The 25,216-nt window shown below is 43.8% G+C and overlaps 1 protein-coding gene across 3 annotated transcripts; it reads left to right on the forward strand.

Moving 5' to 3' along the window:
* Positions 1–530: 530 nt before the first annotated feature.
* Positions 531–24,472, forward strand: LOC129709134 (metalloreductase STEAP1-like). 3 transcript variants are annotated; one of them, XM_055655287.1, is made up of 5 exons: positions 531–570; positions 1,035–1,147; positions 12,812–13,303; positions 22,933–23,097; positions 23,825–24,472. In XM_055655287.1, exons 2-5 carry the CDS (start codon positions 1,055–1,057, stop codon positions 24,137–24,139), a joined length of 1,065 nt encoding a protein of 354 aa, XP_055511262.1. In that variant the 5' UTR covers positions 531–570; positions 1,035–1,054; the 3' UTR covers positions 24,140–24,472. The 3 variants fall into 3 exon arrangements, with proteins under 3 accessions (XP_055511262.1, XP_055511245.1, XP_055511253.1); XM_055655270.1 differs by having other exon boundaries at positions 564–688; XM_055655278.1 differs by lacking the exon at positions 531–570 and having other exon boundaries at positions 580–1,147.
* The last annotated feature ends 744 nt before the right edge of the window (positions 24,473–25,216 follow it).

The raw sequence follows: 25,216 nt of genomic DNA on the forward strand, positions 1-25,216 counted from the left end.
CAATTGATTAATACATGTGCTTGAGTTTAGAGATTATCTATTGTAAATAATTGTCAATTTCACATTCAAGGAATGGCCAGTTGGATGCTGTAAAATTGGTATTTCTGTTAAACTAAAAAGGCAACTGCACAGCAATTCCGGGATGTTGCCATTCAACCACACATTTCCCTGATAATTTCAGTTGCTATGTAAATAATCACACTGTTATTTCTGGTAGAAAAATCAGGACTATTAATTCCTTCCTCCACCAGGTGGAAAAAATAGGTTTGCATTTATATCGCGACTTTCTGGACGATCGGGCTCCGGCACATTTTTTGAATAACGCGTTCCTATGTTAAAGGAAGTGTGTTGATATTTGCAGTCTCCAACGGCCACATACTCCAGTGCAGGAAAGTCTTGCTGTGGACTGCTGTGTTGTAATTTGCACTGTCAACCCTGAATGAGCAAGAGTGTCTTCTAGGGTGGATACTATTGACAGAATGTCTGAGCCAATCAAGGTGTAGGAGGGTGGAGTTTGGATAAGTGAGTGACGGGGAATCGGATGAACACCACACACACACACACTCTACGGTATGTTTCAAGCCAGGCAAGGGAACTCGGGAACTGGTCAGCAGTGCCTTGCGTTTGGGTTGTCGCAACCACCTGGCTGATAGGGTCTGACAACAATTTGGGAAACGCGGGGCAACAAGTTGGTAGCTCTGATTGACTCTCCCTGTTACACTATGCTACCTTTCGCCGCACAGCGACGCTCGCCTGCGCTTGGGGAGAGTTTAGAAGGGTAGAGCTGCGAGTTAGCCCCACAGACAGGAAACTGGGCGCGAATGGTTCGGCTGGTGTTAGTTACATTAGTTTCCATTGACAATCCAATTTCATCTCACTGTAAAATATCTCCAGCTCTAGTTTGTTTTAATGTTATATTTGCGCGGCCACTTATATCACATGTTTAAAGAAAATCAGAGGCTTTAAACGTTGATTCTAGTTTGAATTTGTGCGAGGACCTGCGATACTGCACATACTTTTGTTGATTTTTCCAGGTACTAACGTGGGCTCCCCAATGGATGTTGAGAGTGCTTGTCCTGCTGGCAATAACGGAGATGAAATGTGTACAATGGAGTTGTCTACAAGTGGAGCAGATGACATAAGAATGGTAAAATAGCACATAACTATTTTTATTCAGAAGTAAGGTTTACTGGAAGTTTAGCAAATATTTTCATGCTATGTTACTGTGGTTTGACATCTCATTCTGAAATGTATTGAACGTAAGAATTTAATTTTGTTTTTTTGTCCGATTATCATCATTCTTAATTTTCAAAAATAAGATGTAATTATTTACATAAACAAAATAACCAATGGCTTGATGGTAATCAGGTGTTGTATTTCCGCTGACTGGTTAGCACACAACAAAACCTTTTCCTCTTAGTTTGTTCAACTTGTCCTTGTAGTTAATGCTCCATAATCCAGAGAGCATTCTCTTCTGCAATTTCTCAAATCTCCATATCTTTCCAATTTCACTGTACCTCAGTACAAGTGATAATAAACTAAACTCAAACTCAACCCAATGCTGGCTGTGGCTAGCCGTGTTGAAGAGACCTATAGGCTGGTGCTCACTCGATTGCCTTTAAACAATCAGAAGGTGGTGATACCCTGGAATCCTTCGCATCCCTTCTTTGCATCTTCTACTGTGTCAAGGCAGAGACTGTTAGATTTTTAGATATTAAGAGAATCCAAGGATATGGGATTAATGCAGGATATTAAGAACAGTAAAAATAAGAATAATAATGCAAGCATCTGGAGAACAGTCAAAGAAGAAAATTAATTTCTTCAACCAAGGGATGCTGAAACTCTGGAATTCTCTGCCTGTCAAGCATGCAAGAATTGTATATATTTCATAGAACATAGAAATGTATAGCACTGGAACAGGCTTATTGGCACACAATGTCAGGGCCGAAAATGATGCCAAGATAAACTAATCTCCTCTGCCTGCACATGATCCATATACTTCTATTCTCTACATATCCATGTTAAGAGCCTCCTAAACACTACTATAATATCTGCCTCGAGCACCATCCTTGGCTGCACATCACCCTCCATGTAAAAACCTTGTCCTGGTTATCTCCTTTAAACTTTGCCCCTCTCATCTTAAAGTTATGCCCTCTAGTCTGGGAAAAAGGTTCTGACCATCTACCTATCTCTGCTTCTCTTAATTTTATATACTTCGAGCATTCCAGAGAAAACAATCTAAGTTTGTCCAACTTCTCCTTGTAACTAATACACCCTAATCTAGAAAGCATTCTGGTAAACCTCTTCTGAAACTTCTCCAGAATGTCCATATTTTTTTAGTTTAGTTTAGAGATACAGTATGGAAACAAGTCCTCTGGCCCAACCAGTCCACACCGACCAGCGATCCCCGTACACTAGCACTATCCTACACACTCTGGACAATTTACAATTTTTACCGAAGCCAAATTAACCTGTAACCTGTACATCTTTGGAGAGTGGGATGAAACCGGAGCACCTGGTGAAAACACACAAGGTCACGAGAGAATGTACAAACTCCCTATAGACAGCACCCATAGTCAGGATCGAACACGGGCCTCTGGCACTGTGAGGCAGTAACTCTACTGTTGTGCCACTGTGCCGCCCCTATCCTTCCTATAATGGGGCAACCAGAACAGCACATAATACTTCAATTGTAGCCTAAAGGAGATTTTTAGAGTATCGTTCTTCTAAACCTGAGAGATTATAGACTATATTCTCTTTGCGTTTAACTAACACGCTAACACACTATTCCAGAAATCAATCTGGTAAGATTTCACTGCACTTTCTTGATCAAAAGCACTTCCTTAATTACATAGGGAGCCTTGGGCTGCAACCACATATTTGTTCTGTCACTCAATAGAACAAGAGTTGATTGTTTACCTCATTGCCACTTTCCTGAATTAAGACTATATCCTCTGATTTCCTTAATATCTAAAACTTGTCCGAAGAACAAAATAAATTAGAAGCAGGACTAAGTCATTGACCCCTCAACCTTGCCCCACCATTCAAAATGATCATGGGTGATCTACCCCAGGCCATATCTCTCTTTCTGTGCCCACAATTAACCAATCTTTTTAATGTTTGTTCACTGCCATTTTAAATACCCCCCAATTATTTCTGCTCTACAACCTTCCATAGTAAAGAAATCCGGAGATTCAGCATTACCCAGATAAAGAACTTCCTTCTCTGTTCTGAATGGCCAACAACTTATCCTGAATCTCACTCCGTTGGCCAATCCCTTATCCTCAGGGGTTGATCAGAACACACCATCCAGGGGAAACATAACCTCCCCCTCTGTTGCTCTTGCCCCATACCTTCTGAGGTGTGCAGTCTCTCTCTTTCCTTCAGATTCTATTAGACATAAACTTGCTAAAGTTGGTTGGAGTAGGATGTTTGAAGGCAAATGGATGTCCAGAAAGTGGGATTGTTTTGAAAGTGTGATGTTTTGAGTTCAAGGCATGCATGTTTCTGTTAGAGTAAAGGGCAAAGCAGGTGGTAGCAAGGAAGCTTGAATGATGAAATAAATTAAGGCTCGGGTCAGGAAAATAACGCAGATAATGTCAAGGAGAATCCAATGATTTTATGTACGTTAAGAAAAAGTGGGTAAGTAGAGTAGCAAGAGAGCCACTCACAAACCAATGTAGGCATCTCTGGGTGGAACTTCAGGAGATGGGCAAAGTCCTCAATGAGTATTTCTCCTCTGATTTTACCACGGAGAAAGACATGAATACTGAAGAAGAGAGTTAATGGAGATGCCTCGAGAGCAGTACGTATACACTAGACCTCTTAAGGTGTATGAAGGTAGATAAATCTCCCAGATATATCTGAGACAACTGTGGGAAACCAAAGAATGAATTGTAGGGGTACGGGCTGAGATATATGAATCATCATTAGACACAAATGAGGTACTGGAGGGTGGATAACGTTGCATCACTAAAAAGGCCTGCCTGGAAAAGCCTGGGACGAGTGAGCATAACATCTGTGGCAGGCAAGTTACTGGAGAGGATTCTGGGGGGTAAGATATATATACATTTGGATAGACAGGGTCAGCATGGTTTTGTACAGAGGAGATCGTGTCTTAGGAATTTGAGTTTTTTGAAGAAGTACCCAAAATGTTTGATGAGGGCAAAGCCATAGACATTATCTCTATGTACTTCAGCAAGGCATTTGATGGTTCCACATGGTAGGTGGCTCTGAAAGGTTAGAGTGCATAGAGTCCAAGGAGAGCTGGCAGACGGGATAAAAAAATTGGCTTAATGGAAGGAGACAGAGGGTGATGGTGAAAGTTTGTTATCCGACTGGAGGCCTGTGACTAATTGTATGCTTCAGTATGGTGCTGGGCCCATTGCTGTTGTGGTGTTTGGATGAAAATGTGCAAGGCAGGATTAGTAAATTTGCAGATGACACTGAAATGAGCGGGGGTTACACAAAAAAGCTGGAGAAACTCAGCGGGTGCAGCAGCATCTATGGAGCGAAGGAAATAGGCAACGTTTCGGGCCGAAACCCTTCTTCAGACTGATCGGGGGCGGGGGTGGGCGGGGACAAGAAAGGGAAAAGGAGGAGGAGCCCGAAGGCTGGGGGATGGGAGGAGACAGCAGGGGGGCTGAGGAAGGGGAGGAGACAGCAAGGACTAACAAAATTGGGAGAATTCGATGTTCATGCCCCCAGGATGCAGACTCCCCAAACGGAATATGAGGTGCTGTTCCTCCAATTTCCGGTGCTGCTCGCTGTGGCCATGGAGGAGACCCAGGACAGAGAGGTCGGAGACGGAGTGGGAGGGGGAGTTGAAGTGCTCAGCCACCGGGAGGTCAGCTTGGTTATTGCGGACCGAGCGGAGGTGTTCGACGAAACGATCGCCCAACCTCCGCTTGGTCTCACCGATATAGATCTGCTGACATCTAGAGCAGCGGACGCAATAGATGAGGTTGGAAGAGATGCAGGTAAACCTCTGTCGCACCTGGAACGATTGCATGGGTCCTTGAACGGAGTCGAGGGGGGAGGTAAAGGGACAAGTGTTGCATCTCTTGCGGTTGCAAGGGAAAGTGCCCGGGGAGGGGGTGGTAAGAGAGGGAAGGAAAGAATTGACAAGGGAGTTATGGAGGGAGCGGTCTTTGCGGAAGGCAGATATGGGGGGAGATGGGAAGATGTGGCGAGTGGTGGGGTCACGTTGGAGGTGGCGAAACTGACGGAGGATTACTTTTTGTATGTGACGGCTGGTGGGGTGAAAGGTGAGGACTAGGGGGACTCGGCCCTTGTTGCGAGTGGGGGGATGGGGAGAGAGAGCAGTGTTGCGGGGTATGGAAGAGACCCTGGTGCGAGCCTCATTTATGGTGGAGGAGGGGAACCCCCGTTCCCTGAATAATGAGGACATTTCAGATGTCCTGGTGTGGAACGCCTCATCCGTGGAGCAGATGCGGCGTAGACGGAGGAATTGGGAGTAGGGGATGGAGTCCTTACAGGAAGCAGGGTGGGAAGAAGTGTAGTCCAGATAGCCATGGGAGTCAGTGGGTTTATAGTGGATGTCGGTCAGAAGTCTATCACCTGCAATGGAGATAGTGAGGTCAAGGAATGGTAGGGAAGTGTCGGAAATGGTCCAGGTGTATTTGAGTGCCGGATGGAAGTTAGTGGTGAAGTGGATGAAGTCAGTCAGTTGTGTGCGGGTGCAGGAGGTGGCACCAAAGCAGTCGTCGATGTAGCGGAGGTAGAGGTCGGGGATGGGGCCCTGGTATGTATTGAACAAGGATTGCTCGACGTAACCTACAAATAGGCAGGCATAGCTGGGGCCCATGCGTGTGCCCATAGCTATGCCTTGTATTTGGAGGAAATGGGAGGAGTCGAACGTGAAGTTATTGAGGGTAAGGACCAGCTCCGCTAGGCGCTGAAATGAACGGTATCTCTGATTGTGAAGATGGTTATCAAAAATCACAGCAGGATCTATATGTTGGGCAGGTGTGCTGAAGAATGGCTAATGGAGTTTAATGCAGATAGAAACATAGAAAATAGGTGCAGGAGTAGGCCATTTGGCCCTTCAAGCCTGCACCGCCATTCAATATGATCATGGCTGTGAATAAATGTGATGTGTTGCAGTCAAGCCAGGGAAGATTCTTCACAGTGAATGGTAGGGCCATTAAGTTCAGTTAATAATCTGTCAGTAAGAAAATAAATACTTTGATCACAAAACGACCAGGGCTGTCATTAAATACTCGTATGTGCCACAGCTGGCCTCCTGGTGCCGTCGTAACAACCTAGAGGTCAATGCTCTTAAGACAGTGGAATTGATTGTAGACTTTAGGAGAGCTCCCCTTCCCCTCACCCCACTCATCATCAACAACACCACAGTCACATCTGTGGAGTCCTTTAATTTCCTGGGAACCATCGTCTCCAAGGACCTTAAGTGGGGGACTACCATTGACTCCACACAGTCAAAAAGGCACAACAGAGGATGTACTTCCTGCGACAGCTGAGGAAGCACAATCTGCCACAGGCAAGGATGGTCCAATTCGAGTCTGTCCTCGCCTTCTCCATCATGGTCTGGTTTGGCTCAGCCACCAAGCACGACATCTAGAGGCTGCAGCGAATCGTCCGATCAGCAGAAAAAGTTATTGGTTGTAACCTTCCCTCCATTGACGAACTGTACACTGCAAGGGCCAGGAAGCGAGCGGGCAAGATCATCTCTGACCCCTCTTACCCTGGCCACAAACTCTTTGAATCACTTCCCTCTGGACGGCAACTCCAGACTGTCAAAGCTGCCACAGCCAGACATAAAAACAGTTATTATCCATGAGTAGTTGCTCTACTCAACAGCCAAAAATCTGTAGGCTCCCTTTGTTCTGGTATTTTGTTGCTTCACATGATTGATCAATGGTGTTTCATCATTAATGTTTTATTATTATTAATGTTTAATGTTTTCTGAGTCATTCGTAACTGTCACTGTGTGTCATGCTGTTACTTGTGGGCGGAGCACCAAGGCACATTCCTGGATGTGAATACAAGGCCAATAAACTTACTTAATGTTGTTCAGGAAGAAAATCTACAAGTTCTACCCCATTTGGTCAACATGTGACTCCAGACTCAAATAAATGCATGGTTTGATCTTAAATGCCTTCTGAAACAGGCTGACTAGACAGTTGCTTCAAGGATACTTGGGGATGGGAAATAAATACAGGCCGTTCCAGATCCTGAAAAAATATGCATTAAACATGCTACTGCCAGAATTGCCCTGCTGCTGCACAGCTTTAGTATATTAGTACCCCTGCAATCGATTCAGTATTGGAACCAATGTGAGGACAGGCAGATGTAGTAACTACCCCAACAGCTCTCCAGTACATTTGAGTTGATGTGGATTTTAATGATGTAATGTTTTAACTGTCAAACACCCTTAGCCTTAATGTTTTCAAGTGGGAAGTCACACTGCCTTAATTTGTGTTCAATTTTTTAAAGTCCTTTTTACTCTATTGGTGTCAATGTAGCTGTAATGGTACAGCTGAGTGGCTTTTAAAGGTCACATGACATAACAGTCCAGCAGTTTATGTGATCATTATCACCAACACTAATTGTTGGTGTTCCAAATTCTAGACTTGTATCTCAGTGATAGGATTTGTTAGCCCAGGCCTCTGGATTAATTGTAATGAATGAATGAATTAATTAATTAATACTTTTTTTAGCCAAATATGTAAACATACAAGGAATTTGCCTCGGTGCTTTGCTCGCAAGTAACAACATGATATACAGTAGACAGTTAAAAATAAAATATTATAATTTAAACATGTGAAGAATTAAATAAAATACCAGAGTACAAGGAGGCTACAGTCTTTTGACTGTGGAGTAGAGTTACAGCTCGTGAAAAAAAAAGCTGTTTTTATGTCTGGTTGTGGCAGTTTTGACAGTCCAGAGTTGCCTTCCAGAGGGAAATGCTTCAAAGAGTTTGTGGCCAGGGTGTGAGGGGTCAGCGATGATCTTACCCTCTCCCTTCCTGGCCCTTGCAGTGTACAGTTCATCGATGGGGGGAAGGTTGCAGCCAACAACCTTCTCGGCTGATCGAACGATGCGCTGCAGCCTCCGGATGTCATGCTTGATGACTGAGCCTAATCAGACCATGATGGAGAAAGTGAGGACACTCTATGGTGGCCATATAAAACTGGACCATCATTGCCTGTGGCAGAATGTGTTTTCTCAGCTGCCGCAGGAAGTACATCCTCTGTTGGACCTTTTTGATTGTGGAGTCGATGGTGGCCTCCCATTTAAGGTCCCTGGAGATGATGGTTCCAAGCAACTTAAATAACTCCACAGATGTGACTGTTGTTGATGATGAGTGGGGGGGGAAGGGAGGGGGAGCTCTCCTAAAGGCTACATTCAATTCCACCGTCTTAAGACCATTGAGATCCAGGTTCTTGCGGTCAAGTCAAGTCACATTTATTTATATAGCACATTTAAAAAACAACTCGCATTGGCAAAGTGCTTTACATTTGTTATAAGAATAGTATAACCAAACAAACTACATACATATATACATACAGCCCTCGCTCAGTGGACGTCAGGAAAGGCTTGGGAGTATAGATAAGTTTTTAGTCTTGATTTAAAGGAGTCGATGGAGGGGGCAGTTCTGATGGGAAAGGGGATGCTGTTCCACAGTCTAGGAGCTGCAACCACAAAGGCCCGGTCGCCCCTAAGCTTATGCCTAGACCGTGGGATATTCAGCTGCCCCAAGTCGGCCGATCTGAGGGACCTGGAGGTGGAGTGGTGGGTGAGAAGACTTTTAATGTAGGTGGGGGCAAGCCCATTGAGGGCTTTGTAGACATGGAGGAGAGTCCTGAAATGTATACGGAACCGCACAGGGAGCCAGTGGAGAGAGGCCAGGATCGGGGTGATGTGGTCCCTTTTTCGGGTGCCCGTCAAGAGTCTCGCTCAGATTCAGATTCAGATTCAATTTTAATTGTCATTGTCAGTGTACAGTACAGAGACAACGAAATGCATTTAGCATCTCCCTTGAAGAGCGACATAGCAAACGATTTGAATAAATAATAATAAGTGTCCGGGGGGGGGGGGGGGGGTGATTGGCAGTCACCGAGGTACGTGGTTGAGTAGAGTGACAGCCGCCGGAAAGAAGCTGTTCCTCGACCTGCTGGTTCGGCAACGGAGAGACCTGTAGCGCCTCCCGGATGGTAGGAGGGTAAACAGTCCATGGTTGGGGTGAGAGCAGTCCTTGGCGATGCTGAGCGCCCTCCGCAGACAGCGCTTGCTTTGGACAGACTCAATGGAGGGGAGCGAGGAACCGGTGATGCGTTGGGCAATTTTCACCACCCTCTGCAATGCCTTCCGGTCGGAGACAGAGCAGTTGCCATACCATACTGTGATGCAGTTGGTAAGGATGCTCTCGATGGTGCAGCGGTAGAAGTTCACCAGGATCTGAGGAGACAGATGGACCTTCTTCAGTCTCCTCAGGAAGAAGAGACGCTGATGAGCCTTCTTGATCAGAGTAGAGGTATTGTGGGTCCAAGAGAGGTCATCGGAGATGTTGACTCCCAGGAACCTGAAGCTAGAAACACGTTCCACCTCCGTCCCGTTAATGTGGATGGGGGTGTGCGTGCCGCCTCTGGACTTCCTGAAGTCTACAATGAGCTCCTTGGTCTTCTTGGAGTTAAGGGCCAGGTTGTTGTCAGCGCACCATGCTGCTAAGTGCTGGACCTCCTCCCTGTAGGCCAGCTCATCGTTGTTGCTGATGAGGCCAATCACCGTTGTATCATCTGCATATTTGATGATGGTGTTAGTACCATGTACAGGTGTGCAGTCATAGGTGAAGAGGGAGTATAGGAGGGGGCTCAGCACACAGCCCTGTGGAACGCCGGTGTTCAGGGTGAGGGTTGAAGAGGTGTGCTGGTCTAACCTCACAGACTGGGGTCTGTTGGTTAGAAAGTCCAGTATCCAGTTGCAGAGGGAGGGGTCGATGCCCAGGTTACCGAGTTTGGTGATCAGTTTTGATGGAATAATGGTGTTGAATGCTGAGCTGTAATCGATGAACAGCATTCTTACGTAAGTGTCTCTGTTGTCGAGGTGGGAGAGGGCGGAGTGAAGTGCCGTAGAGATGGCATCCTCCGTACTCCTGTTCTTGCGGTAGGCAAACTGATAGGGATCCAGTGTGGGGGGTAGGCAGCTTTTGAGGTGTGCCAGGACCAGCCTCTCGAAGCACTTGGTGATGATGGGGGTAAGTGCAACTGGGCGGAAGTCGTTGAGGCTTGCCGCAGTGGAGTGTTTTGGCACTGGCACGATGGAGGTGGTTTTAAGGCAAGTGGGGACAACTGCTTGGGCAAGTGACAGGTTGAAGATGTCAGTCCAGACGTCTGTCAGCTGTGCAGCACAGGCCCTGAGCACGCGCCCGGGGATGCCGTCAGGGCCAGCAGCTTTACGTGCATTAGTCCTACTCAGTGCCACGTACACGTCGTAGGGGGTGAGTGTGAGGGGTTGGTGATCGGCAGGTAGCACAGCCTTGATGGCTGTCTCTAGATTGTCCCTGTCGAAGCGGCCATAGAAGTGATTCAGCTCCTCAAGGAAGGAGGCGTCGCTGGATGTGGAGGTGATGTTGGAGGGTCTGTAGTCCGTGATGGCCTGGATGTCTTGCCACATGCGTCGGGGGTCGGAGTTGTTGTTGAAATCGCTGCGGTGTTTTGGACCAGTTGCAGGCGGGACAGGGAAGATTGGCTGATGCCAGTGTAAAGAGAGTTGCAGTAATCGAGGCGGGAGGAGATAAATGTGTGGATGATCTTTTCGAGGTCATCAAAGTGGAGGAATTGTTTTATTTTAGCTATCGTCCGAAGCTGAAAGAAGCTAGCTTTTACCACGGCATTGGCTTGTTTGTCAAATTTCGGAGTCAAATATCACGCCGAGGTTTTTGACGTGAGGTTTGAGTAGTGGGGTAAGGCTTCCAAGGCTGCCTGCTATCATTTTGTTTGAGTATGAGGGGCCGAGAAGGATGACCTCAGACTTACTCTCATTTAGTTGGAGGAAGTTCTGGGCCTTCCAGCACTTTATATCCTCGAGGCAGCGGGTAAGGTTAAGCAGGTTTGATTGGTGTTTGGGCTTCAGGGGGAGCTAATGTGTATATCGTCTCCGTAGCAATGGAAGGAAATGCCGTGCCTTTCAACGACTTGGCCTAAGGGGAGCATATACAGGGAGATGAGAATGGGGCCAAGGATGGAACCTTGTGGAACCCCACAGCAGAGGCTAGCTGGGGAGGCGAAAGAGTTGCCTACGATAGTCGAGAAACTCCTACCTTTGAGGTGGCACCCGGATGCCAGCTGTGTCACTTCCTGTCTGTAGGCAGATTCCACCCCATCCTGGATCAGTCCAATCAGGGTTGTTTCACCACTGTGCCACCTCCCAGAATTATGATTACTTCTGCCTAGAAAAATAAACAAAGCCTATCCCTCCTAGTCGCCTTCAATCTCACTTGGAAATATATTGCTGGTCATTTATTATCTCCTGGAACTCCCTGCACGTTGTCACTAACTTTACCTCGAAGACAGCAGGAGTGCAAGGAAACAACTCACTGCCACCACCATCTAAAGGGTAACCAGAGATGGCTTCTGAGGCTGGTCCTCTAATTTGCATTTGGCCTCATCCTAGCAGTGGAGATGGATGAGGCGAACAGGTTAAATGGGTAGGAGCAATACAACTGCTTGCAACCAGGAGCAGCAGATGTCCATAGCTTCCAAGACTCTTCTCGGACACCCAAGGCTTGGTGGTCTGCTGAATTGTCCATGTTTTAGGTTAAGAAAGGATTGGAAGTGGAGGTCAACCCAAGAATGAAGGAATAGTGGTTAGTCCAGCACCAGGAGACTAGTTGGGTTGGAAGATTGTGAGACGCATTTGACTGAGGATCATCTGGCAGAGATCACCTTGCAGGTGGGAGATGGTTCGTAGCTGGAGATGAGACAGATCCACATGTCAGGGATATGTGACTCGGAGGTTAATGGGTCACAACTTGGGATTGGCATTGTTTAAGCAAGGGTTGAGCTCTGTAGAAGTGTGGGTGGATTGTGCTTTTACCTGCTCAGGCAGGACTCCTTTAAATGAAACTGAAGTAATCTTCAAGCAGGCGTCGCATGCATGCATCATCATTTTAAGGCAGAAATAGATGGGCCTAATTCTGTTCTTACTACTTATGACCTTATCTGCACGAGCAGCCTGCAAATAGCATGTATGGTTGAAAATCCTGCTCAGAGCAGGAGTGGAGGAAATTTCAGAGCCACCTATTGGAAAAAATCCCATCAATAAAATAAATGTGATGGGGATGAGGAAATCTGTCATGAGAGAATGAAGAGGAACACTGGGAGGAGACAGGCAGGGAAGAGGAATAGCTGTGGCAGTCTGTGGGCTTGTAGTAGATGTTGGTCGGAAATATTCCCCCAGAGATGGATACAGAGACAGAGAAAGGAAGGAGAAAAGTCAATAGTAAACCATGTGAAGGTAAATGTAGGGTGAAAATTGGCAGCAGAAAATTTGCCGTTTTTGAGTTTGGTACTGATGAAGGAGCAGCATCAATGCATGGTTTACGAAGTATCAGAAGACGCCTTGGTGAAGTGAACCTGAGTAAAACTGAAACAAAGTCTGTTCCACATATCCCACAAAAAGACAGACGTGGCTTGGGCCTATACGAGTCCCATCAGCTACCCTTTTGATCTGGAGAAAGTGAATGGGATATTATAGCTGTGAACCTATTTGTTTGTCAACCACATTATTCTATTAGTTCACTGATTCTAACTCATTTGTTTTGCAGAATTCCAGAATGCCAACAGGAAATTTGGCAACACCAAATCATCTTCCCTTTGATAACCTTGAATATCCATCACATCTGGATGGACAACTGGAGCTTTTCCCTCACTGGCATTTTCCTGCTAAGCTAGCTGGGGGCATGTCAATAGTTGTATTTGTTTACACTTTACTCAGGGATATCATTTATCCCTACATGACAGAAAACAAAAATGTATTTTACAAAATTCCAATTTTGGTCATGAACAAAGTTCTGCCAGTTGTTGCGATTATACTTTTGGCTTTAGTTTATTTGCCAGGAATTCTGGCAGCCATCTTCCAACTCTATTTTGGTACAAAGTACAGACGATTTCCTCAATGGTTAGCTCGCTGGATGTTAGCACGGAAACAACTTGGACTGCTCAGCTTTTTTTATGCTGTTCTACATGCATTCTTCAGTCTGTGCTATCCCATGAGAAGATCGTATAGGTATAAATTACTGAACTGGGCTTATCAGCAGGTAAGAGCTACTGGAACATCAGGATGTTTAAATTGTTAAAAGCTGCAGCTTTGTTAATGCCCATAAAAGTGAAGGCTGATTCTTTCCCAGGGAATGGAATGTTCTTTGGACTGGCAGTTTAACATCAAAAATATATATAATGTCAGTTCATTCAAACAAAGAAACCACATAAGGCATACTTTTTGTTCACATACTAGTAGCAATGTTACAAAATTTTTAGATTTTAAAAATCAAGTCTGCAATTTATCTCATTAGTTAAAGCATAAAAATAAGTTTCATTTGACACCTAATTCACTTTCATATCTTCAGCATTAAAAAAGCTATGGCCATTTTCATTCTCGGAAATTAGCATCTTGTGGAAATTGCTTTTCCATTGACTTAACATAAAAGCTGTGATCGAGGACAGTCAAAAGCTCATAACTTTCTTAAAAATTAAGAGAACTGAATGAAATTTTCAGTTATAGATTGAAGCATTCTGAAACGAATATAAAACATCTTACTTGGATGACCTGAAATTAAAGCATATAATTAGTTAATTACCTAATTGTAGCTAATTAAAAAATTGACCGTTGTGACGGAAATAGAAATAAATACCCAGACTGCCTTGAAAATTCTAAAATGTGATATTCTCAAGATCAGAACTTTAATATTATTGTATTATATGCTGTAAGTCGGTAACAGATAGGTAAATAAATTACAAATTCTAGCAATAGACCAAGTCTTTATGGAGAAGATCAGTTGCTAGCTGGTGCATTGGCATAGCATAATCAGTAACATCATCATACTCCTCAGATTGTAACCAATAAGCAACTTATTTTTCCTCAACTTTTCAATTTTGGCATTACAAACTACAAGTGTTTGCTCATCAAACCACACATGACATGCCTTTATGCCCACTACTTTCCCATTACCAATGTCCTGTAGATTCCATTTCTTAAGAAAAGGATATTTTTATCCAAATATCCAAATAACAAACTAATCCTATTCACACAAGAATTCTCAATATAACATGATTTTTAAATCTCACTGCCATGTATTTATATCCCAGATGGAAGGAATTTAATATTTAATTCCCATAAATTAATCTCGAAACATCCACCCAAAATATAATCAAATTATTGTTTTTTGCACAATACATGTGGCTCAAACTGTTGTGATTATTTAGTTTTAAAATAATGATCATGGGGAGAGAGAATAACACAAAATATAGACAATTTAGATGGCTTATCTCAAAATAAAATGGGCATATTAATCATCTTGCTTCTGGAACGCGATCGATTGGAACGTTGGATTTTTGATGAATTTGAACCTCATATCGGCAGGAAAAACACTGCCGGTTCGTATGGGGCCCAAATCACATTTTCGCAACATTAGATTAGATTAAACCCATCCCAAGAAGCAAGATTATATGTAAAATATACGACTTACACTTTGTTTTATCCCGTTCTTGTGATCCATCACGTTTTAGGCATTGACGGCGTTCGAAGTAGCTTTTTATTTTAATCCAAATACTGAATTGTCCAGCAATTTTTTTTATTTTAAATTAAACTTTGGATGTATAGCGCGAACGGGAGGCGGATCGATTTTTCTGCAGCAGCTAGCAGCCCGAGGAAGTCCGCCTCCGATAGGCAGTACAAAACGGCATTTTAATCCCGTCCCCCCCCCCCCCCCCTCAAAGGCGCCAAAGTCGTGCACACGGCCAGTGGCAGAACTGCAGCGCCGCTGAAGGTAGGAATTGTAACATCGCTAATACTAGTTGTAGAAATGATGTTGCCTGTTCGTACCTATTATGGACATTATAAAGTTTAATCTATTAGAGATCATAATTATTCAGTCATTTCATACAGCAGCATTAATCATAATGTGGTTTATTCTGATCAACACAAACTAGATTTCAGCTGATGATCCAAATGCGAAAGAACATTGACCTAGAAATTCTATTGTGTGACATGTTTTTTTTGTGTTTGGTGCAATGGAAATTTTCGATGAACTCTACTGGGTTAATTCCACCAATAGTTCATTCCTGCATTTTATTTTATTCAGACCATCCATGTGTAGGATAACATAGATTGGAGAGCAATGCATGTTTTGAAGTTACTTACACAAAATAATTCAGTGAGTTGAGGCTCACAAATAGGACAGGTTTCACACATGAAAATAGGTCTTATCTGGAGAGGTTAAGTATTTTCGGCATTATTTAAAGTGAATATGACCTTAGCTTCAAGTTGAGAGGAGCAAAGTTTAAAGAAGTGCGTGGCAGATTTTTTACACAGTGGGTGGCGAGTGGCTGAAATGTGCTGCTGGGGATGGTGGTGGAGGCAGATATAATAGTGGCATTTTGGATGGGCACATAAATCTGCAGGAATGGAGGGATAATGATTATGTATACCTCCATAAGAGTTGGTTTTGGCATCGTATTTGGCACAGATATTGTGGGCCGAAGGTCCTGTTACTGTGATGTACTGTTCTATGTTATATGTTATCTGAGCTGCTTCTGGGAGGTTTGAGGCATCCATCTTTTCACACCTAAGTGATTTGTTTAAATAATATTGTTAGTCATCAGTGCCACCCACCTGTTTCTCCCAATTCCCAATCTATACTCTCAAAGTTTTCAGCAGCATTGAGCATCTTCTTAATCACATTTACTCCCTTGTCTCCAGCTGTTTTCCTGAGCACACATACTCCTCAAGCCTCTCCCTTACAAATCCTATGAAAACGCATGTCACACCTCACCCTTGCCCAATATCTCACAGACCAACCCATTCTCTCCACTCTCTGATCATCTCCCCACTCCTGTGCTACTTTATCCCTTTACTCGTGATCCACCCTCCAAATTATCTTTCATACATCTCGTCCCCTACACCCTCATTATGCTGGTGACCTTACTTCCTCCATGATCTGTGCAATAACAGGAACCTGCAGATAAAAGGCCCTTTGTGCAGGTTTCAATATATATAGGGCCTATTCTATTGTACACAATGCCTTGGGCCTCATGTGCAATATTGTATCACTTGTAAAAGGGATCATTGCACTAAACTGCCATCCACATCATGCTACCTAAAGCATTTTCCCACGTGTGTTACACATTTTGGTTCCAGTAATCAATCTTGTTGTGTATTTGCTTCAATAATAATGTTTCAATTCTTTATCATAATTGTCTTGTATACACTGGAATTTAGAAGGATTAGAGGGGATCTTTTGAAACGTATAAGATTATAGAAACATAGAAAATAGGTGCAGGAGTAGGCCATTCGGCCCTTCGAGCCTGCACCGCCATTCAATATGGTCATGGCTGATCATCCATCTCAGTATCCTGTACCTGCCTTCTCTCCATTCCCCCTGATCCCTTTAGCCACAAGGGTCACATCTAACTCCCTCTCAAATATAGCCAATGAACTGGCCTCAACTACCTTCTGTGGCAGAGAATTCCACAGATTCACCACTCTCTGTGTAAAAAATGATTTTTTCATCTCAGTCCTAAAAGACTTCCCCCTTATCCTTAAACTGTGACCCCTTGTTCTGGACTTCCCCAACATCGGGAATAATCTTCCTGCACCTAGCCTGTTATTAAGGGATTAGACATGCTGGAGGCAGGAAACATGGTCCTGATGTTGGGGGAGTGCAGAACCAGGGGTCACAGTTTAAGAATAAGGGGTAGGCCATTTAGAACGGAGATGAGGAAAAACCTTTTCACCCAGAGAGTCGTGAATCTGTGGAATTCTTTGCCTCAGAAGGCAGTGGAGGCCAATTCTCTGGATGCTTTCAAGAAAGAGTTAGATAGAGCTCTTAAAGATAGCGTAGTCAGGGATATGGGGAGAAGGCAGGAATGGGGTACTGATTATGGATGATCAGCCATGATCACATTGAATGGTGGTGTTGGCTCGAAGGGCCGAATGGCTTACTCCTGCACCTATTGCCTATTGTTTTATTCCATTGACTTGTTGATGTCCATTACCCAAATGATCAAACAAACGCTTAATTGCATTTCCTACACATAATCATACAAACTGGTTGTGGTGGGTCTATTCCTGGATTAACACCTAATGATTTATGTGGTTATGAACATTGGTTAACCAAATGCACATTTTAAATTTGTTGAGTGTAATTTGTTTACTTTTTTTTTTTAATCCTTTAGATATTTCATATTCATTAAAAAAATAAAAATAAACAAATTGCACTCGACAAATTTAAAATGTGCATTCATAGTTTAATAGTAGTATTTTGTTGGTTACTCTTTTTATCAACTTGCTATCTCTGATTACATCAACAAAACCACATGGCCTGCTCCCATGGAAATTGATGAAAACAAATTGTTTTTTAGCTTTAACTGTGTGGGTTCTGGGATGATTGATGAGAAACATATAACCACACATTCTTCCACAGATAGTGGGTGGGATGATGTTTGATTCTAATCTGAAATTTACACTCTGCTTCTTATTACATGCCAAAACGATCTTATTGTCTCTGTTAGCAGTGCTAATCTCTTGGTGAAGACATCACCTCAGGCAATGAATTGTAAATGCTACAAAACCATGCTGCCTGACTCGTGTCCTCTCGGCCAAAACAGAAATCTTGTTTGTCTCCCTTAAACTTTTTAAACTTAATCTTCCATCCAGATTCCTTTGGTTTCATTCATAATAATTCATTTTCTGTGTAAAGCCATTTAAGGAAGTGCTATTCAAGTGAGATTCACAGTGTCTTGGTAGTTTGGAGTCAGAACTGGCTTGCTCATAGATGACAGTGAGTAATGGTAGCAAGATGTTATTCTGACTGGAAGTCTCTGCAAGGACTTCTATTGTTTGATAAATACAGGCACTCCCTGACTTACGTAATAGGTAACTAACATAACCTCCACTTATTTAATGATTCTTTATTTCTGAGTTATGTGTCTCGGTAGTAGTAAGCTACTGAGCATGTGGCCATTTCTGCAGGTCAGTCAACTGTTCTTGTGGATGCTCCCATGTGGTCTCTACATTGGAACTCCCATGTGGTCTCAGCATTGTACAGTAAATTTATGCGTGCGCAACATCACTTTTTTTTCTGCCTTTTGTAACATCTGGACTTTCATAAGGGTTCCTTGGATGCAATCCTTATGTAAGTCAGGGAGTGTCTGTATATAAATAACTTTGAAGAAAATGTAAATAGGTTAGTTAGTAAATTTGAAGACCAACACAAAATTGGTGGAGTTGCAGATGGTGAAGAAGGCTGATAAAGGATATAGCAGGATATAGATCAATTACAGATCTGGGCAGCACAATGGCAAATGGAGTTTAATCCAGACAAGTGTGAGGTGTGGCACTTTGAGAGGTCAAATGTAAGGGGAAAGTATACAGTTATTGGAAAGATCCTTAATGGTATTGATGTACAAAAGGATCCATAGTTCCCAAAAAGTAGTAGCTTTAGGTTTAGGATAAACGGTCAGAAACATTTCCTCGAGTGAAAGTTTCAAAAACTAGTTTTAAGATGACAGGGTTTTGAGGAGGTGAGGAAAGTGATTGATGAGGGTAGAATGTTGTCTGCGTGGATTTTAATAAGGCATTTGATAGAGGCTCCCTTGGTCAGCTGACCAGAAAAATAAGATACATGGGATTCATAGTGATTCAGTTGTATGGATTCAAACTGGTTTACTCATAACAGCCATGCGGTTGTGTTGGAAGGATATTGCTGTGATTGAACATCTGTGACGTGGAGTTCAGCAAGGATGTGTTCTGGGAAGTCTGCCGCTTGTGAAGTATATAAATGACTTAGACATGAATGTAGATGGCTTAGTTGGTAAGTTTGCAGGTGACACCAGAATTGCTAGAGTTGTGGACAGTGAGGAAGGATTTCAAAGCATACAATGGGATGTAGATCAACTACAGAAATGGGCAAAGAAATGGCAGATGTAATCTGAGCAAGTGTGAGGTGTTTCACATTGGGAGTCAAATGTAAAAGGAAGGTAGGTTACACAAAAAAGCTGGATAAACTCAGCGGGTGCAGCAGCATCTATGGAGCGAAGGAAATAGGCAACGTTTCGGGCCGAAACCCTTCTTCAGACTGATCGGGGGCGGGGATGGGCGGGGACAAGAAAGGGAAAAGGAGGAGGAGCCCGAAGGCTGGGGGATGGGAGGAGACAGCAGGGGGGCTGAGGAAGGGGAGGAGACAGCAAGGACTAACTTGGTCTCACCGATATAGATCTGCTGACATCTAGAGCAGCGGACGCAATAGATGAGGTTGGAAGACATGCAGGTAAACCTCTGTCGCACCTGGAACGATTGCTTGGGTCCTTGAACGGAGTCGAGGGGGGAGGTAAAGGGACAAGTGTTGCATCTCTTGTGGTTGCAAGGGAAAGTGCCCGGGGAGGGGGTGGTACGAGAGGGAAGGGAAGAATTGACAAGGGAGTTATGGAGGGAGCGGTCTTTGCGAAAGGCAGATATGGGGGGAGATGGGAAGATGTGGCGAGTGGTGGGGTCACGTTGGAGGTGGCGAAACTGACGGAGGATTACTTTTTGTATGTAAAAGGAAGGTATATGGTTAAACAAAAGGACACTAAGTGCAAGAGTAAAGGCCCTGTCCCACTTGCGTGTCCTTGGCACGCAAATTACGCGACCTCGTCGGCCTAATTGAGGCGCACGGGCATCATGTGGCCGCGCGGGGCCGGTCCCATTGAGAAGCGCGGAGGGGTATGTAGTTGTGCGCGGTATCGCGCAGCGCCCAGAAATTTTGTAGCGAACAAAATCTTCACGCGCCATGGTCCTGTCGCGTAACTGACGGCCAAAATGGGACAGGCCCAAGACCCTGGCATGACGCAACGTCTCACCTCCAACAGCAGCAGAAGCAGGCAAACGATCGCCGAGCTTGACCTAGGGCTCACGGCCGTTGCGGTCCGGATCCACCCCACTTCTACTCCCAGAGCGGGGCCAAGAAAATTGAAGATAGACACAAAATGCAGGAGTAACTCAGCGGGACCGGCAGCATCTCTAGAGAGAAGCAATGGGTGACGTTTTGGGTCAAGACCTTTCTTTCAGACTGAAGAAGGGTCTCAACCCGAAACGTCACCCATTGCTTCTCTCCAGAGATGCTGCCGGTCCCGCTGAGTTACTCCAGCATTTTGTGTCCATCTTCAAATGACGTCAGGCGCTCCAGACAGCTCTGCGGATGCATGAAGTCGCGCACGACTTCGCGGGATCGTCGCGCCTCAACGCGACCACGAACACGCAAGTGGGACAGGGGCTTAACTGCGCAGATCAGGCAGCATCCCTGAAGAACATTGGAAAGGTGACGTTCCGGGTCCAGACCCTTCTTCATTGTAGAAGGGGAGAGAAATGCTGGAAAAGGGCAGAGGCAGGGCAACACATGGCAAGCAAGTACTTTTTTTTGGCAAATGGTTGGTTGGAATAAAGGCCAGAGATTGAAGAAAAGGTGTGAGATAGATGTAAGTGTTGCAGATTGTGAAGCCAGGGGAAAGTAGCGGGGGGTGGGGAATGTGGGGGGTCGGGGGGAGAATTCAGTTGAATTACAGGTGTGGCCCTGGAGAGGGAAGGGAGGAGAATGAGAGGAGGGGGAGGGGGGGGGGGATCAGTTAAAATTGGAGAATTCAATGTTCATACAATGGGGTTGTAAGCTACCCGTGTAACATGAGGTGTTGTTCCTCTAGTTTCCCTCATTCTGACGATGGAAGAGGCCCACGACAGTATGGGAATGGGCACGGGAGTTGAAATGGTTAGCGACTGAGAGGTCCATTAGGCCTTGATGAACCGAGCGCAAGTGATCAGCGAAATGGTTGCCAAGTCTTGTGCTTGGTCTTGCCGATGTACAGGAGGCCATATTGGGACACCAGATGCAGTAGAGGAGGTTAGACGAGGTGCATGTGAACCTCTGTCTCTCCTAGAAAAAACTGCTGGCATTCCTGGATGGAGGTGAGGGAGGAAGTATAGGGACGTGTGTTACATTTCTAGCAGTTGCAGGAAAAAGGGAAGGGGGTGGTTTGGGTGAGAAGGGACGAGTGAACCAAGGAGTTGCGGAGAGAGCCACCTCCAACGTGACCCCACCACTCGCCACATCTTCCCATCTCCCCCCATATCTGCCTTCCGCAAAGACCGCTCCCTCCATAACTCCCTTGTCAATTCTTCCCTTCCATCTCGTACCACCCCCTCCCCGGGCACTTTCCCTTGCAACCGCAAGAGATGCAACACTTGTCCCTTTACCTCCCCCTCGACTCCGTTCAAGGACCCAAGCAGTCGTTCCAGGTGCGACAGAGGTTTACCTGCATCTCCTCCAACCTCATCTATTGCATCCGCTGCTCTAGATGTCAGCAGATCTATATCGGTGAGACCAAGCGGAGGTTGGGCGATCGTTTCGCCGAACACGTCCGCTCAGTCCGCAATAACCAAGCTGACCTCCCGGTGGCTCAGCACTTCAACTCCCCCTCCCACTCAGTCTCCGACCTCTCTGTCCTGGGTCTCCTCCATGGCCACAGCGAGCAGCACCGGAAATTGGAGGAACAGCACCTCATATTCCACTAGGGGAGTCTGCATCCTGGGGGCATGAACATCGAATTCTCCCAATTTTGTTAGTCCTTGCTATCTCCTCCCCTTCCTCAGTCCCCCTGCTGTCTCCTCCCATCCCCCAGCCTTCGGGCTCCTCCTCCTTTTTCCTTTCTTGTCCCCCCCCCCCCCCCCCCCCCCCCCCGATCAGTCTGAAGAAGGAAGTTTCGGCCCGAAACGTTGCCTATTTCCTTCGCTCCATAGATGCTGCTGCACCCACTGAGTTTTCTCTCCAGCTTTTTTGTGTACCTTCAGCTCCTTACTTCCTGGTTACTTCCTCATAAAGTATTTAGGAACATAAATGTGTGTCTTCAGCCTGATATGCCATTGACCGAGGTCACTGATAATCTCAATCAAGATCCCTTTTAAGCAAGCACCTTACTTTTTAGGTGTTTTCCTATTTGTTCACTTGGATGGGAATAAATATTGATCTACTGGTTCCTTCATTTTTGTTTGATTGATAATTTCACTCCATTATGCTATCTGGTCCTTGATAAACTTTTGAAATTTGAAATAATTACCCCCCCCCAGCACACCTCACCCCACAACATTCCCATTCTTAATAGAATTTGACTGATCGCAGATATTTTCTTACTTGCAACTGGAAGTTCAGGAGGAACCATGTTGAACGTTGCCCAGTGACTATTTGAGAAACGTTCAATTGAAGTAGCTGCTTCAAATTTATAAACTAAGTGAACAATACCAGAAATTCTGTAGAAATGCAAATAGCAGACACACAATTTGATAAGCATTAGAAACTGTAGAATTTGTAGAATAATGCATTGAACTCCCATTTAGTTTGTTTTTAAAGCATTGTTTTCACCGCCTTTCTGGATTTGTATTCAGATTTGAGCATTTATCACTCGTCTCTAGTCAAGTAACATTAGTTCCTGATTTCATGGCATATGTCATTGGATTTATGATGGGAGTAGCCCTTTAAAAATAAAGCATGGATTTAATAATAGCACTGTTTATAGAGTTTCACCAAACAACATATTTGGATTGAACAGGGAACTTCCATTTGCAGCAGAACTATTAACATTATATCTAAATAAGGCATATTGATATGCATTTTAAATAATTATTTGCATATTGTTATAATAGGTAAAAGAAAACAAGGAAAATGCCTGGATTGAAGATGATGTATGGAGAATGGAAATTTATGTTTCCTTGGGAATTTTGGGTCTCGCACTTCTTTCTGTTTTGGCTGCGACTTCAGTTCCTTCTGTCAAGAACTCATTGAATTGGAGAGAATTCCAATGCATACAGGTACTTATTTGACAAATATAAAATGGTGTGCATGCATTTATTAGAGATCATCACCATGGAGTGAGGGCATGTCATCGATTATTTCACCCATAATCATATGAGTCTACCATGGGAAGGTCTTATATTCTATAGTATTGTATTGTATTGTAATTGTCATTTCCTGAGTATTCACATACCCAGAGGAAACAAAAAAACGTACAGTTCTAGCAAAATGGGAGACACAACGTTTCCTCCCCTCAGGCTATAGAAGATCAGAAGGAGATTTTAGTTAAGCAACATCTGTGAATCTCCTGAAGCTGATGAAGCAGGATTATGGATACCCAGGCTATCCATGGGCTAACATCATATATGGTAATTGAATGTAGGTAGAGGGTTCTCCCGGTAGTACGCAAACAATGCCCTTCTAGATATCATCACATGGACTTATTTAAACACCCATCGAATTAACTAATGTCCATAAATTTCCAACAGCTCAAATGACTATGAACAAAGTTTTGGATGAAACTTACATAACTTCAAAGATTTAATAATATAGACTAGTAATAAATACATTTAGATAATAATTGGAGAAGCTTCTCATTTGTTCCCGATATAGTTCTCCTTGGAGAAGCAGTTATTTTGTACATGCCTTTATGTGGCAAATGGATGAGGTTCACTTTTGATATGAATGAGAGGTATTATCATTAAGCAAAAACATTAACATATTTATACCATGTCTGTGTTACAGTCAAAGATGGGATATTGCGCGTTACTCCTCTGTACTCTTCATGCACTGGTGTATGCTTGGAGAAAATGGGTGGAGCTCAAGTACTTCATCTGGTATACACCGCCAACATTTATAATTGCAGTTTTTTTGCCTGTTATAGTTTTGCTGTGCAAAACTATATTTCTGTTCCCATGTCTTGCAAAAAGATTGTGTAGAATTCGAAGAGGTTGGGAATGGAAGTCAAAATATAAAATGGATCCTGCTCTTAGTACTAATGCCATGGAAGATAAGTCAACAACTAAAGGATTAATGCATGCAGTGGGAGATCAACAATAACTCCATAGTACAAATGAATAGAACTCCCAATTGATTATTGTGATATATGTACGTGGAAAGTACATTTGTCTTTGTGTAAAACATCTTTTGTTCTGGATATCATTCCTTTTATTAAATGTTTCTTGTTGAGTTTAAATAAGTAAAGTATGCATGTATACTAAAACAATATTTAATATATGTGGTAAGGTAAAGTGACTTCACTACAAAGGCAAAGTGACTTCATATTCCATACAATTTGTGCAGTAACCAAGGTATTTTAAATGGTTTATAGTCAGCATACAAGCTGATTATTGAAATGTTAAAAATAAAAAATAAAGCTTTTTAACTCTTCAATATTGAATCCTGGCATCATATTTCTTATTCTGTTTGATATTGAAATTCAGAATTATTCCCAATAAAAATACCAAAAACAAAATGGTTAATTTATAATATTCCTCATATTTTGCTTGGGTAACTCACAACCTCCCAATGGTAAGAAGTTGGATACTCCAATTTTAGGTTTCTAATTCATAATCTGCAACTATTCATAATCTGCAACTATTCAAACCTGCCTCACATCTTCGGTTCTTATTTCTGGCTTGTGAGCATTCCATAGAGAGAGTAATGCCCATTAGAGGCAACATGGGCAATCTGTGCATGGAGCCACAAAGTATCGATGAGACCCAAGGTGAATAACTTTAATTGGTATTCCCTAAGGAAACAGACTTTGACTCGTGCTGAAGAAGGTTCTCGACCCAAAACGTTGCCCATCCATTCCCTCTGTAGATGCTGCCTGACTTGTTGCGTTTCTCCAACACATTGCCTTTTACTCAAGATTCCAACATCTGGAGTTCTTTGTGTTTTCATTTGCAGTTGGAGTACTCAGCTAAGAAGAAAGTGAAATTCTAGCCTTGTTGTCCATAAATAGGCACTTGATACTTTAGCTGACTGCAAATCACTAGAACCATATGAGATTTATCCTAGGCTGCTACGGGACGCAAGTGAAGGGATTGTTGGAATTTTAACTGAGATTTTTTTTTTAAATCTCCACTGGTCTCAAGGGAGGTGACAGGTAGACAATAGACAATAGGTGCAGGA

This window comes from Leucoraja erinacea, chromosome 2, assembly GCF_028641065.1.
Source record: "Leucoraja erinacea ecotype New England chromosome 2, Leri_hhj_1, whole genome shotgun sequence".
NCBI classification, from domain to species: Eukaryota; Metazoa; Chordata; class Chondrichthyes; order Rajiformes; family Rajidae; genus Leucoraja; species Leucoraja erinaceus.